Consider the following 16,858-nt stretch of genomic DNA (forward strand, 5'->3'; position numbering starts at 1 on the left):
CAGACACCTGGATTTCCTTGTTGTGCTGAATAGTCTTAGAGAATCAAAATAATGATTACTTGGTTTAGTACACTACTCCAGTTCCTCATCAGTGGCCCATGCTGGCCAAAGTGGGAGGCACAAATGGTCCCTATAATTTTACAAAAATGCTTTTGTTCCTATTGTATCTGACCTTTTGAATGAAAGGTGAGGTGCAAGTAGAAAACTGCTGGGAAAAAAAGGTGAAATTATTACTGGAATGGGACACACCGATTTTGTAGCAGTGGAAGCACCCTACATCTGGGGGTGAGGGAGACATGGGACAGAGAGTAGTAGCTCTTGTCTTTCAGAACTGCCCCTGGTGCCTTCATCACAAGGAAGAATGCCATGGTGAGACTATGCCACACTGCTTCACCCAGTACAGAATTCTGGTGGTTTTGTTTCCATATGCCTTATTTGCTGTGTCAATTTGTATCATTTGTCACTTTCACTGTCCCTGTTTTCAGGATAATTCCACTTTTTTCCTGAGTACTTTTAAGATTTTCCCAGTCTTAAGTGTTCTGGAGTATCACTATAATGCAATGTATATATTGGTTTCTTTTACTTTTCATGATTGGGATTTGTTGGGCTTCATAAAATTACAGGTTTTCTTTTCACTTCTAAAAAATTCTTAGTGACTGCCTCTTTACATTTTGCCTCTCACCCACTGTCTCCTTTCTATAATACCAATTAATGTACCTTAGACCTACTCAGTTTATTTTCCAAATCTTGCAACTTTTTTCCATCTTTACCGACAGCTGTCCATTACAGGCTGGATAACTTCTTCTTATATATCTTCTAGTCTAGTAATATGCTCTTTAGCTATTTCTAATCTATTAAACCTTTGCTGTATTTTAATTTTATTAATTCCAATTTTCATTTCGAAAGGATATTTTCAGTTCTTTTTCAAATGTGTTAGGTCATTACTTTCAAGCATTCCTTATTTCCTTTAAAGCTAAAGCATAATTCTATCAACCACAATATCTAAACAAATGAGTGCATTTTTGCTGGGTAACTTTTTTCCAAGTATGTTTGGTAATTTTGATTGGTGGGGCTTATAGAGCTACAAAACTTACCAAAAGGAGTTCTTTGAGGACAAGGATAAAGACACCTTCCTAAATAAAGAATGTATTTTTGATTCTGCCAGGGACTAGGGACAACACAAATCTAACACCCTTTAAAACCAAATCCCCGACTTAAGATTTATTGGACCATTAAAGTAGCACAGATTTGTTTCAAAACCAAGATACAGCTCCTCTGGGGCAAGTTCCATTACTTACAACAGCACTCCTCAGAACCAAGGCAGCTATCTTTATAGTGCTCCAGGGGCTTTAGGGGGGAAATGATTCTCATTTAACCCTTATTACGAATGTCATCCCTTGGTAAAAGCATTTCAATAAGGGGAATGAGCTCCTATTAAAGCTTCCTACCTTACTTACATAGACACATTCTAAAGGACATTATAAATAAAGTTCAAGTTTATACACACAAGCATATTCATCATCTCAAAAAGTGAGTTTCAGTGTTCCAAACTTACTCTTTGGGCTCATTCCTTCACTTTGATTTTTAGTCTTACCATCTTACCAATTCTATAATACTTTTAAGAAGATCTTATTAAATTTTATATCCAACAGAAACAACACATTTTGGTGTTCCACTAGAAAATGTGTCTACCATATTTCTTGAAACAGTTGGAGGTATGCTCTTTTTAACAATTCTAACTAGAACTTAGCCTTATAAAGCTAGTTGAGAGTAATTTCATGAAGCAAGTAATTTTTACAAGAAATATGCCATAGACCCAGACCAGTCACAATGCACTAAACTATTAGTAAATTTCAACTATCCACACTCTACTTATTCTCCACCTAAACAATGAAGACCAAGAGATAATTATAAATACATTCAATCCTGAAAGTAAGAAGTAATTATATTAACAAGTACACTTTAGTAATGTGTGTAAGCATAGATTCATAAGTGACATATATAATACAATAGTTGATATATATCATTATAGATAAATTTATATATAAATGTTTATCTGTAAATAGAGCATACATTTCTTATAAAATTTAAAAAATCAACTTAAAAAATTATACCAGGAAATTTATGGGTGCCTAAACACAGGATTGTAATATGTAAAAAGATAGTCTTTATCTCATTTAATTATACACAATGATATAGTGTTCCAAATATGTGAACTCATATTAAAGTTTGTCTAATGAAATAGAAACTTACAAGTCAAATGATTCTACCATTTACTTTGGCAAAATTTGTCAACTGAACTTAGGTAAAAAACAAACACTTAAATTTACTTTTAAGCATAGCATTTAACATTTTTCCATTAAAATGCATCATTTTGCCTTTAGAATTTAAGTCCTCCCCTTAATAAAAATGCATAGAAACAAATATAACTCTGCCAAAAGTTTAGCTAGAATTCTCATATTCTTTTTTCTGATACAATGTGATTTATATACATGCTTATTATGTGCACATTTTACATTTAACATTTTTAAATTATAAAATGTATACATGTTTATTAATGCACTTTGCATTTAACATTTTAAATTGTAAATTAGAAAATCTACACATACCAATGAAAACAATTGCATTTGCCACAGTAAATTAATCACTTTTTATTTCTACAGAATATAAATTTATGTAAAATTATACTATTCCAAAACCTCTATAATGTTATCTACAATAAAAACTTTTCATAAAATATTTACTATTTTAAAAGTACACTAAAAATGAAAAGACCAAGAATAAGAAAAAGAATTCTCTTAAGAATTTTTTTTCTGTTGGACAAAAATGAGTATCTAAAACAATATATAATACATAGGTTGAGTTTAATAATAGATTAGAAATAGTCTTAATCCCCTATCTTTTAAATCCTTTTTACTTTTTATTATCTAATTAGTACACACTATTTTAAAATTAGAAAACACCTGACATGAAACTGCTGATACTATTTCACACCTTTTTCACATAGTAGACCCTCACTCCCCTTAAATATGAAACCCATCGCATGTATTTCGTGTTTAAAACATTTCTTATCAAAGCTTAAGTACTGCCAAGTTATATAATTGCTCAAGACAACTATTTCATTTCAATCTATTTTTTCAAAAGATTTTAATTTGTTTTTCAAGAGGGAATGGGAGGGAGAATGAGAGAGAGAGAAACATCAATGTGTGGTCACCTCTCGAGGTCCCTGACTGGGGATCTGACCCACAACCCAGACATGTGCCATGATTGGGAATCAAACCAGCAACCCTTTGGTTCACAGGCTGGCACTCAGTCTACTGAGTCAACAGCCAGGGCTCAATCTATTTTTTAAGACAAAACTAATTTTATAATTTCCCTAATCCTTCACAAAATAAACCTACCTAAAATGTGTAAAGAGAGCCTATGTATTTTTGGTTTTCATTTAAAAATACTGGCATTAAATGATATTAGCCACACTAAAGAGGTTAATAAATTTTAATTACGCCTTTCCATTTTAATGTAAGTCTCACAGATAGTTTCCAAAATAACACTTAAAGACAGTTAAAAGTATTACTAAGAAAAATTACATGCATAGCGTAAACATAGCATTTTGAGATATCTCCTACTATACATTAATTTAAGATTACTTAGAAGTTTATCACTGATGTTGTGCCAAGAAAATTATAAGAAAGCTGGTATTTTCTGTTACCAACCTGTGTTACAGGAAAAATAACTCTGGAGTCGTAAGACCCATCTACACTGTAAACCTTTGGAAAATCATGTAACCTTTTAAAAGTTAAATAGCTCCTTCAGTAAGAGTTACCAATGCCTCCAAAGAGTTGTTCAGAAGATTATAGTTACTTATAATTTATACAAGTTTTTTTTCATTAGAATTATTTTGTGATAAAATCAAATTTACTTATTTAATGCTCTGGTAGATCAAACTGTTTCAAACTAAAAATATTGGCTATTATTAAATAAGAAAATACATGTTATCATTCCATCACACATCTTGGAATCTTGCCAATTTCTTTACAAAAGGAAAAAAATTAAAAAAAACCCTTATGCTATCATACTATATATCAGTGTTTGGCAAAATATGGACCATGAGCCACCTCCAGGTGGCAGCCTGTTCTGGTGAATCAAGATTTATTGGAACACACCTGCACTCATTATGTGTGATCAGTGGCTGCTTTTGCACTTCAGCATCAGAGTGGGGTCACTGGAACAGAAACGATATGGCCAGCAAAGCCTAGAACATGTACAATAGGCCCTTCACAGAAAACCTTGGCTGATTCCAGCTATAAATGACAATTTTATAAGTAAAATTGGACAATGTATACAAAAAGGGGTTAGGAGAAAAATCAAAGAAATATTAAAATATACACCTAAATGTATAGCCATATTACAATTTCAAATCCTAAAATCTAAGCTTCAAGTGCAATTAGAACTAGAATATGAATATTTTGGTTAGGAAAAATATAAAAACAATACTGAAGTATGTTAATAATTTATTTAGAATAACAAAGTATATCTTTGTGCCTGCTGAAATTAAAGCCAATTACTATTTATATTATAGATAGTACTTATATCTATTTATACAAATTATGTTTTTACCTGCTAATGGCTTGCTCCTCATCTGTTATTCCAGTCTCCCTGAATGCCCTGTTTGATTCCGCCAAACTCAAGGCAATTGCTCTCTGAAGATCATCTTTATCATCTCCAGTGAGATCAATCACATCTGAAAAGCAAAACTATCTTACTCAAAATTAAAAGTCAAACAAAAGGAAAGGTAATTCTTATCATGGATATTTCTATACCCAATATACCCTTTCAAACCAAAGTTAGCACCAACTTAGTTATGTGTTAAGAGCCTCTCTGAAGAAATGAAAACCAATTATAAACTGGTATACTTCAGAACTTAATGATCTTCTCTAAAATATACCTAAAACAATAGCAGCATAAATATTTTTCATTGCAGAGGAATCTCAATATTTATTATAGTCTCTGATTAAAAGCTAATAAGTTTCTTTACTAACACAAATCAAAATCAACATTCACATTCATGCTTTCCAAAGTTAACACAAACATACACTACAGTTTGTCCATGTGGCCAACTAGATATTATCCGTCATAGTATAATTAATAGCTTAGCTCTCAAAAATTACATTTCAGAAACTGACTGTGTGTGTGACACACACACATACACACACACACATTTTTTTTAAAGTCTGGACATATGTTCCAAATTGTTAACCAGTGGTTCATTTTGAGGAGGGAGGGTTAAGGGAGTAGAAAGTGTAAGAATCTTTCATTTTCTACAAAAAGCACTTCTGTACCCTCTGAAGTATTTAATAAACCTGCAGCCCTTTAAATATTTTTTTAAAATATGTTTACTGATTTTAGAGAGAGAGGAAAGGGGGGAGAGAGAAACATCAATTGGTTGTCTCCCACATGCAGCCCAACTGGGGACCAAATCCATAAGCTAGGCATGTGCCCTGATCGGGAATTGAACCCCCAACCCTTCAGTATACAGGGCAGTATACAGGTGTGGCTCCAACCAACTGAGCCACACTGGCCAGGGCAGCCCTTTAAATTTGACAAAAGGATTTCATTTCACCAAAATAAATATACAAATAAATGATACTATTTTCTTTTCTAACAATACAGTATTGGTGCTATAAGTATTCTTTATCTAAAAAATGAAGGCTATAATTATCACTATACTTTATAAAAACTTTTAAAATCAAATTTGCCAACGTAAACTGGTCAATTTCCTTAACCCAAAAGATGCCAACAATATTCCCATTATCATTTAAACAATGATAGGAATCATAATTGTTGAAAAGTAGGGGTTTAACAAAAGAGAATGTTGAGAAACTATAGCTTTTATTACCTTATCTTTACATGGCTGAGATTATGCTTATTGATATTTTGAACAAGTTCTGCACTCATTGTTTATTGTATTTGAGACACGTTAAATATTAATTTTTCTGTGTAATCTTGGAATTTTACAAGAGACAAATAAAATGGGATAGGGCATTGGAAATAAGGCACTTGCATTTTACCATCTGGCTAAAGGGTTTTATACAGGTACTAGAAAAGAATATCCCACATTTAATGAGTAGGAAATAATGTATATTGACAGTTTCAAAAGCCCACTTCTATTGTTATCCACACTTTTTCCTTCCAAACAGTAGCTTATAAGAATATTAAAAATATTAGAAGTAACAGTTATCTATGGAAGGTGTTTTTTAAAATGTCCTTAGCATAGTAAATCTCACAAAAATGTAGTTAAGTAGGATCCAAAAAAATTCCATCAAATAAAATGTGGAGCAAAGTTAATATATCAAAGGTAACTGAAATGGTGAAGCATGCCTATGTTCACCAACCATCCAAAGGTTTCCTAAGCCTGGCTCACAAAATACAAGTCCAGCTAGAATGCAGCTGCAAATGCATTCATCCAGTCCAGTAGGAATCTGTATGAATACTGATAAAGAGAAAGGTAGGACGAGAGAGGCATAAAATGGCCTATAAAAATGAATCATTAAGTAATGATTATAACGGGTGAGTGCAGAAAGAATAATGGAAGTAAAGGAAACAATTTGCAAAGCACAAAGAGGCAGAAAAACCAGTTTGGCAGATACAATCAATTAACCCTCAGACTCCATTCTCTCATCCTCCTAGTATGCGCTCTTCAACTACAGAAGCTGTAAATATTAAAACAAATAAACCTATTTTCCCAATTCACTTGTGGTTGAAGTTCTGGGTAAAATTTAAGTCTACCACCTGGATACACTAATGTGAGATTTGGAAGGCAGAAGTGAGGGGAAACCATTATCCTGCTTTTGGCTGTTTTCTCCAATACGACTGAAGAGATGCGGGTTGTTCCATTGTCCAGTTTCCAGTATAAGGGATGTCAAGAGATAGAGAAGTGGCAACTGGGCTCTGCATGCCAACATCCAGACACAGCTCAATGGCTGTGCCCTAATCCTGGCAGCCTGCTCCCTGGGCTACAGCAGCAGAGGCATGTTCCTGAACTCAGTGGTCCCAGACACAGCCTGATTCACGCCCAGCGTAACTGTGGCAGCAGAGGGAGTAGTAGCTCGTCTGGCTGGCCAATCCAGCAAGAACCTGGGAGTCCTTTCAGAAGGCTGAACAACAGTACCTGCACTGACTTCTGAAGACCGCAAACCCCCACTAAATTTCTTTGAAACAATCATGAGTGTTTACCATTTCATGGCTGGCAAGTAAACCCAAGTGGCTGGAGCAGAAAATTACATAAGAATAGCAACAATCATTCTCAGAGCTTTTCATAATTTATCAATTGTAACTCAAGCAACAAAAAAGAAAATAGCAAGGTAAGATGTTTTTTAACCCTGTTTCATAAATGAGACAACTGAAGTTGTGAAAATGAAGTATAACATAAAAATAAAGAATGTGGACAGGTTTCAATTTAAGTCTTCTAACTATTAAATCAAGTGGTCTTTTCTGCATACTGGCAGTTCTCCAAGTGTGGTCCACGGGTCCTTGGGGATCCCCATAACCCTATGAGAAAAGGGAAAACCCTAAGGAAAAAATATTCTCACGGTATTACTAACATGCTACTTGCCTCTTCTGCTGTGCTCACGTCTGCACTGACAATGCAGAACAACACTGCTTTAAAAACTGCTGCTACTTAGAACAAATCAGAGCAGCAGAACCAAGCTGTGTGCACAATTCATTGTACTCCTCACAACTACACACACACACTATTTTTTTAAAAAAGGTCTAGTTTCTCTTACTTCCTTGATAAAAAGGAGAAAAATTTATTAAATATGGAACACTGACTTTCATGTTCTTTAATACTCTCACAAAATGGGAAGTACTTTGGCTGTGTATCAAAACAGGCTGCTGCTCTAGAGCAGACATTAGTGCAATATTTCAGCTGCAGGCTCAACCAGCTGATTTTTTCATGGAACACTATTTTTACTTAAAAAAACATCAGCACACTACAAACTATGAGTAGTCAGACTTCAGTATTTGGAAAGCATTTTCTCAAAAGTAAACAAAGTGACCTGTCACTTGGAAGAAAACAAATAAGAGTATTTGTTGCCAATGATTAATATGAAAATTTTAAGCAAAAGTTGGACCTTTGTTAAACTTTTCCACCATTGTGAACTTAATATCTTCCCAGTACTTAACAGCTTTTCTGATGAAATCAAATGATGCTAAAAATTTCAATTTGTTTTATAATGTACAGATTCTTCCAAACTTTGAAAGGAAATATATTCAAAATTACCAATAGATGGTGCTATTAAAATCATGCAAAGAGCAAAGTAAGTGATAAAGATGCAATTTTTAACATTTGGTTTTTGACCTTGGTTCCTGATGCAGAGCTCCTAAAACACCTGAAATTTCCTGAGTGATAGAAGCATCTTTTGTTCTAGTAAGCTGACTCTTGGCGGACTCCTGAGTAGCTTCAGAATGGACACGGGTTTCCAGAAAGACCAAGCCATGGTGCAAAGCTTATAACTTTGAGCCCCACCTCCTCCTCTCCAGGGAAGAGGGAAGGCCTAAGATTAAGTTAATAATCAATCCTTCCTCTCTCTGATGAAGCCTCCAGAAAAATAACTAAACTACAGAGTTTGGAGATCTTCTTGGTTGGTCAACATATCCACATGCTATGCTGGCAGGATGGTCCTCCCCATCTCTTCATGCCAGAAGCTCCTGTGCTTGGGACCCTTCCAGACCTTGCTTCACAGAACTCTTCACCTGGCTGTTCATCTGTATCCTTTATCATATCCTTTGTTATATAACAAACCAGTAAATATATGTGTTTCCCTGAGTTTTGTGAGCCATGATAGCAAATTATCAAACTTGAGGAGGGGGTTGTGAGAACCCTCAATTTGTAGCCAAGTCAGACAACGCGTGGGTAAGTTGAGACTCAATACTTGTGAATGGCTTCCAAAGTGGTGGCAGTCTTATGGGACTGGGCCCTTAACCTGGAAATAGTTTCAGAAGTGAATTAAACTGTAGGACACCCAGCTACTGCTGGTGCACTGGTTGGTTGTGGGGGAAAAACTCACACACCTAGCGTCAGAAGTTTGAGTCTGAGCAGAGAAAGAAACAAGCAATAGTAATAGTTAATGCAAAAAGGTTAGTTGACCAGAAACTACTGCTCTTCAACTGAAAAGCTGGGACTTCCTTCCTTTAAGCAATGAAGAAGGTTTATTTATTATCTGCCTGTAGCTTTAATGTAACTACAATTTTCTTCATTATATTCCCATTATTCCCATTACATAATAAAGCTTCTTTCAATAGGATATTTTAGAACGATATGGCAATCCTGAAAGAAGACTATTATAACCTACTCATACACCAAATACATGTAAGACCAATATTAAGAAAAAACATTCTTAATCAACAAAAGAAAAAAGCAAGCAAAATATAACCAGAGACACTGAAAGTAAGAACAATCTAACAGCAGCCAGAGGGGAAGTGGGAGGGGACAATGGGAGAAGGGTTTTCAGGAACTACTATAAAGGACACATGGACAAAACCAAGGGGGAGAGTGCAAGCAAGGGAGGGAGGTGGGTTTGGCTGGTGTGGTGGGGAGTGGTGGGGATAAAATGCAGACAACTTTAATTGAACAACAATAAAGTAATTTTTTTTTTCAAAGATTTTATTTATTTATTTTTAGAGAGGGAAGGGAAGGAGAGAGAGAGAGAGAAACATCAATGTGCGGTTGCTGGGGGCTGTGGCCTGCAACCCAGGTATGTGGCCTGACTGGGAATCGAACCTGCAACACTTTGGTTCGCAGCCCGTGCTCAATCCACTGAGCTACGCCAGCCAGGGCACAATAAAATAATGTTTTAAAAAATAAAAAGATGTTCTTTCAATAAATAGTTAAACCTAAATTTCTTCTGTTCCTGGCACTGTAGGATGATTTCCATAAAATACCTAATGAACTATCAATTTCACAATTAAAACTAGCCCTCTACGATTTACTTATATGCTTACCCAGCTTACACACAAAACAGGACAGAGCATAAGCATGGCTATAAACAATTTCTAATGGGCAAAAGTCAATTACAAAAATTTAGCCTTTGTAACAGTTCTATCCAAATATCAAAGTATTACGAATATTTTTATATCTGTGCCAAGGGAAGACACTAAACTTTGTTTTAACTACCCCTCCCTCTAGTATTGGGTTGGCCAAACAGTCCATATGTTTTTTTCCATAAAATAAGACACATTTTTCATTTTTACCAACAATTTTATGGGTTTGGATATTCTGAGTATCTCACTATCTCCCATGTGGTAAGTTGACCTTATTCAATGTCTTGATTTGATCGCTATCAACTTCAGCTGGTCTACCCGACCGTGGGCATTGTCCAGACAGAAATCTTCAGCATGAAACTTCGCAAACCACTTTTGACATGTTCGGTCAGTCACAACTCCTTCTCTATATGTTGCCAAATCTTTTTTTGTGTTTCAGTTGTGTTTTTACCTTTCTTGAAGTAATGAAGCATAATATGCTGGAAATGCTGCATATTTTTTTTCCATCTTCAATATTAAAGTGGCTACATAAAAATCCACCATTTTGATTTTTTTATTTTTAAAGGTTTTATTTATTTATTTTTAGAAAGAAGGGAAGGGAAGGAGAAAGAGGGGAGAGAAACATCAATGTGTGGTTGTCTCTGGAGCACCCCCTACTGGGTACCTGGCCCGCAACCCAGGGATGTGTCCTGACTGGGAATCAGACCAGTGACTCTCTGGTTTGCAGGCCCATGGTCAGTCCACTGAGCTACATCAGCCAGGGCAATTTTGATAGATTTTTAAATGCATATGACAACTGTCACAATACAATACAATACAACTGTTTCAAATGAAGTTAAAGAAACTAGAGCCATCTTACGAAAAATACAAACCTTTTGGCTGACCCAATATTGGTGTGAACCCAATCAAGTGCATAAGCATGTTAGTGTTAGTTGAGTAACACTAGAAAATCGCATATTACAAAAGCCTATGAGCAGTAATCTCCAACATTTTCGTCTGCCCAAATTAAAAAGTTTTTTCCATCAAGTCAGAAATATATATACCAAAATATAACATTCACCCTAATAAATCTTTTACTTTCCAAAGAATTACCATTTGAGTAAACTAACTACCAAACACTTCTCTGCTAACTCCCAAAATAAGCAGCCATCAATTTACCAATAAATTAGACTTTAAATGTATGCAATTGTTAAACTCATAATTCATTCCCCATGAAAATAACATGTTCAATGACAATGAGGCATCTACACTAGTTGACAAAAGCTAATTTAGCCCACAATCTAGTTGAACTAAAATGAATAAAGATTTTGATTTCAGAAAAGTAAGTTTTTCCATTGTTTTCTTTATTTATGTAGTACTAAACTTGGGAGAAATACTTTTTGTTTTTTAATAAGCCAAGTTTATATTTACCACCAGCAAAAACTTCTAGGCAGGGGAGCAATATTGGTAGAAAGAACTCTGTATTGGGAGTTAGGAGTTAAGGTGTTGAACAAGAGTTTGAAAAGAATTGTAATAAGAATATGTACCAGGGCAGAAGCAACTGAAAGAAAAAAAATATATATATATACACACAAAAGCTGATACAACTGCAAATTAACTGGTTGTTTTGGAAAATTAGGAAGAGCTATAAAAAAAGAAAAAACAAAAACAAACAAACATACAAAAACACTGAGCCACCAGAAGGATGGGAGTGCCCTCAGAAAGGCCAATGTGAGCCCAGGGATGGTGAGCAGGAGGCTGGAACTTAGTACGTGACCATTTTCACCCTCACTCCCTCTGCTTCAGCCATGGTTGTGTCCTCACAATTCATCTTCTGAGTCAAATCCACTCTTGCCTTGAGGCCCTAGCCTGAGATACACTTCCCTCAGACATCCATGAAGTTCACTCTCGCACTTCATTTAGGAGTATCTATAAAATGTGACTTCATCCAAGAGACATTTCTGACTGGCTCTGCATCTAAAATACCACATCCCGTGCCTGACCTGCAACTGTATCTCAGTCACACTCTGTCCCTTTACCCTGTTCTAAGGTTCTCCATAGAATACTACTACCTGTCATTATTTATTTACTATTTACTGTCTGTTGTCCCCTATATATATGGAGACTCTGTGTTTTTTCAATGGCCTAAAAAAGTAAAGTGCCTGATACATATTAGTCAATCAACAAATATTGGTTAATTAGATAAAAATATCTAGAAACTATAGAATAGAGATAAAAATTAGTAAGGCATCTTCATAGAATTAATTAGAAGACTTCAGAACATATACTCTATCTAAAATTTTTCTAGTAAGTGAAAGGATAAATAGCATAATAAAGTATATGTTAAGAGAATACTTAAAAGAGGATAATATAAGCAATATAACTGTTTTACACTCCACTCTCCCATTTTCCTCTGCCCTCAGTCAGCTCTCTTAAGATATTCCTCCTTTTCCAATCTTCCCACTGCTGAACTCATCCCATCTCTAAAACAGTGATGTCCAGTGTAACTTTCTATGGTAATGGAAATGAACTATTATCTGCACTATTATCTGTCCAATATAGTAGCCACTAGTCACATGTGACTAATACTGCACATTTGAAATGTGTCTGGTGAAATAAAGAGACTGCATTTTAATATTATTTAATTTTAATTTATATTTAAATTTAAGTTGCCACATGGGACTATTTTTTTTAAAGATTTTATTTATTTTATGGGGCAGGGGAAGGGAAGGAGAGAGAGAGGGCAAGAAACATCAGCATGAGAGAGGGAAACAACCATCAGTTGCCTCTTGTACACTCCCTGTCCACGGACTGTGCCAGCAACCCAGGCATGTGACCTTGACTGGGAATTGAACCTGTGACCTTTCAGTTTGCAGGACAACACCCAACCAAGTGAGCCATACTAGTCAGGGTGCCACAGGTAATTACTGATAACTATGCCGAACAACTCAGCTCTAAATAGTATTGTTCTGTTTCTAATAATAGCTGGTAAAATTATAATGGTAGCATCAATTAGGAAAATAAATAGGAAATGAGCCATTCCTGAGTTTTGTCATCAATTTTACTGTTTTTCAACGTGGATTGTGAAGGCAATTTAGTTAACATTCTATATTAGTCAACAAAAACTGCTATCATTCTGCCATGACTATCATTCTGCCCTAAAATTAGAGACAATTCATGAAGTTATGCAAGTCCCTTGACAGTGCCTGTCTAATGGAATGCAAACCTAATTACATGTGATCAGTTACCAGGAACTGCACACCATTGTAGCATCTTATTTCTAAGATTAACTCAGATTTTTGGTGAATCTCCAAAATAGTTTTATGTATCAGAAATCCTGATGGAAAAAGAAATTTAACTTCTACTACATTTTTTTCTATCTGCAGTTATTTAAAAAATCTGGGGAATGGGAAAAAATATCAGTGTTCAGTTAATAAAAGCCTATACTAATTTAACATAAGGGATTTAGCCTCAGCAGAAATGACAGTACTAGGCTCGAATCTATTTATCACTTGTACTTTAAATCACTTTAGGCCGGAAACCAGAGGTCTCGGATATAACCTCAATATTTTTCTCACATTCTAGGCAATCCTTACAAAGTATTCTAGTTCCTTGGGGTGGGGTGGGGGAATACGATGATGCTAAATTGGTGAAGGATCGACCACTTAACACTTATTCCAATGTGTTACACCAAGTTCTCTGCAACTAAAGCCAGTAGGTGGCATTACTTTCTGTGTTAAAATTACCTACCTAAATCTCTCTTATCTTTTGATCCATACTTTGATTGCTCAATTGTGGTACATCTCGTTCTCGTAGGCATATACTGTTTTTTTCCTGTTTTAAAAAAGTTCAAAAGAATTTAATGGTCATGAAAGAAAGAATGTAACTATTTGATTTCAAATTGGTAATAGCCATGTATGGTCCTGTTTATGACAGAGTTTGTCACGACACAAAAGCTTCACAGAATCTCTCCTCTGACTATTAAGTACACCTATGATATCTCAATATCTTGCATTGTTCCCCTGACCCCATTGCATTAGTATTTTTTACAGCAAAATTCCAACATGATTTTGTTTAAAAATTAAGCTGGAGGTGAGAGGCACTAATCTGAAAACCACAACATCCAATCTGGACAGGAGACCCAAGCAACAAAAAAAGTTGTCTAAAGTTTTTGCTAATAACACTACAAATGATTTAGGCATTTCCCCAAAATTCAACAGAGTATTAAATTATACTATCAATAGGTACACCACTTCTTAATTCTTTGATATGCAGATAATAAGCTTTCTTTGAAATGTTTCCTTCTTCTCTCAAAAATAAAAGGTAAAAATGCATTTGAAAAGGCCAATCATTGTCCTACTAACTACTGAAAATGTAATTACTTCTTCAGTATTAATGGCAGGTTCACAAATACGTGTTCTTCAAATCAAATGGAACAATTTACTTTATCTTCTGGTGTACCTGGGTATGCATAAATGAAAATTTCCCAACGAGCCCCAAACATCACTTCTATGGGATATTAGTTAAAAAGCTAATTTTTTGTAGTCACTAATAAAATTGTGTTTTATTTCTTGTAATAGAGACTCATAGTTATAAAGTTATATTCTGGCTTATATCAACAAAGAATCATATGTATTTTGCATTAGAGATTTTATTTCAAAGTATAGATATACTTTGTCCACATTGTTATAGATGACACATTTAAAGCTGCAAAGCTTTTTTTATAATTTAGCCCTGTTTGCAACAGACATATACTGAAAAAAATGAATTAAAAAAAAAAACAAACTCTTGCCATATTTGAAAGAAGTAAGTGAAGTAAGTTAAACTATGGTCAACTTTCAAATAACAATGTATTTCACATACAATTAAGAAAATGCTCAAAAAGGGTTTTTATACCTAAAATAATCCCATGAAAACTTCCTAACACTTTCATCACTCCAATACTACATGTTCCTTCAGCATTTAATGCAGGTTTTTCAGTAAAGGCTTGCACTTGAACACATTTTCATTTATAATTATTTCTCTTTCCTACCCACATGTATTGCCACTCTTCCCCAGAATTAAAAACACAACAAAGATTTTGATTCTTTGCAATAATAACATAGTAATTTAAAGAACCTGCTAAATGCATGACATCTCCTTTGTTTCTTAGTTTTAAACCATGTAACATTATGACACTACAAAATTTAAATGTTGAATCAGGGCTACTTCTTAAAGGCAGCTATAGCTCTTAAAACTTTATAAAATATGGTACAAATCTGTTAAATTGAAAAGAATTATTGTTATCTTACCAGCTATTTTTCCCAGTTTGATGCTATTAATAATACAAGCACTACATTATATCTGAACAAGTTTTTTTCTCAATAATCTTAAACCAACTTTATGGACGCACTATCCAAATTACTGAATTACTAAATATGAATTAGCATGTGGTTAGAAAAACAGGACATTTTATCAATAAAGAAACCATAAGAGTAAGCAATTTGCTCAATACATCAGTCAATCAGTTGAGGTGAAACCAGAAACTATTTTTCTACCATTTCTTTCAAGTGGAATATAAAATTACTTAGTGGATATTTTTCAAGAGCTACACACATGCAGAAAAAATTTAATCATGACCAAACGGGACACATGCCTTCTGAAATCAGGTTACCTCTTCCTTCAGTGTGCCTATTCAAATCTTTTTATCTGCAGCATTTTCGCTATTCCTTTGGCAAAAATCTTGAACAGGTGTTAACATCTGGCTTAAGCAATATTTGCTCACTTTCTCACAGCAAGTAAGACATTTTCTTTTGTTTATAAATCTTATAATCCCAATTCCCCTGAATACCTATACATGCTATCTCGTATCACAAAGTCTACTAACTATATTAGAATTCCCAACTCTCATTCTAAAATCTGTTCATCCTTTCTGCTGTAACACTGAAACATGACTGTTTCCTTAACTTTCAGCAGCTGCCTTCAATCAACATAATTCTATTTTTCCTTTTTTTATCTAATTATGTTTCCCCCCCAAGTCTCAGGACCTTGAAAGATATGTTATTCTCACATACTAATTCCTCCTCTATTTATACACTTCTCTTTAAAAAATCATTTCTTTTATCTTGCAACAAGCTCATTCCCTTTCATCAATTTTGAAACAGCTTTTTTACACATACAAAAATAATTCCAACATTTTTGAGAGACTATGACATTCTAGTATGGTGGTGGGGACATCAATGGTCTCTTGCCTTGTTAAGCTTCCAGTTTGGTGAGCAAGCCTGGAAGGCACAAGCAAATAATTTGAAAACAACACAGTACTCTTAAGAATAAAGTATGCTCTGGGTACTAGAGAAGCACTTGGTCCAACCTAGAGGCCCAGGGAAACATTCCAGAAGAAAGTAGACTGGAGGTAAAGGCTAGAGGGGATTCGAGACAGAAGGAACAGCACATGTAAAGACAAAAGACGTTAAATAGCACTGGGTGTATGAGAACATCAAGCCATTTTCTGTATTATCACAGTGTAAAGTGAGAGAAAAACAGTAGAAAATGAAGTTAGAGATATAGACAGAGGCCAGACTATAGTTTGTCTTGAACTTGGACATAAGCAAGGTCTGCCTTAAGTATAAAACTTCTCCCATGACCCATTTTCTGTGTAAGATAGGAGTATTCTAGCTTTGGCTAACCTAAGATCATTTGCGCAGGAATAATATAAAGATTACCCTGAAAATTTGAAACGAAAATATCCTATTAACAAGCACTAAGCAGTGTTCAAAGATGATCGATAGCTACAAACATCTATGTGGAAAGGTTCTTCCTGGTTGCTTTCTAAACTTTATGGAAGTCTATAAACAAAATC

At 34.7% G+C, this 16,858-nt stretch overlaps 1 protein-coding gene across 6 annotated transcripts in view; it reads right to left on the reverse strand.

Annotated features, from left to right (window-relative positions):
* Positions 1 to 16,858, reverse strand: part of USP25 (ubiquitin specific peptidase 25) — a 126,804-nt gene that overhangs the window by 87,303 nt on the left and 22,643 nt on the right. For 3 of the 6 annotated variants that reach the window (XM_045851126.1, XM_045851124.1, XM_045851122.1), the window contains exons 4-5: positions 13,771 to 13,854; positions 4,618 to 4,741 (exon numbers count right to left, since the gene is read on the reverse strand). In XM_045851126.1, coding sequence (XP_045707082.1) covers positions 4,618 to 4,741; positions 13,771 to 13,854 — 208 coding nt within the window. The remainder of the gene's footprint in view (positions 1 to 4,617; positions 4,742 to 13,770; positions 13,855 to 16,858) is intronic. The other 3 variants (XM_045851123.1, XM_045851127.1, XM_045851125.1) reach the window with 1 other exon arrangement.

This window comes from Phyllostomus hastatus, unplaced genomic scaffold (assembly GCF_019186645.2).
Source record: "Phyllostomus hastatus isolate PE091 unplaced genomic scaffold, TTU_PhHast_1.1 phas_contig_86, whole genome shotgun sequence".
NCBI lineage: Eukaryota > Metazoa > Chordata > Mammalia > Chiroptera > Phyllostomidae > Phyllostomus > Phyllostomus hastatus.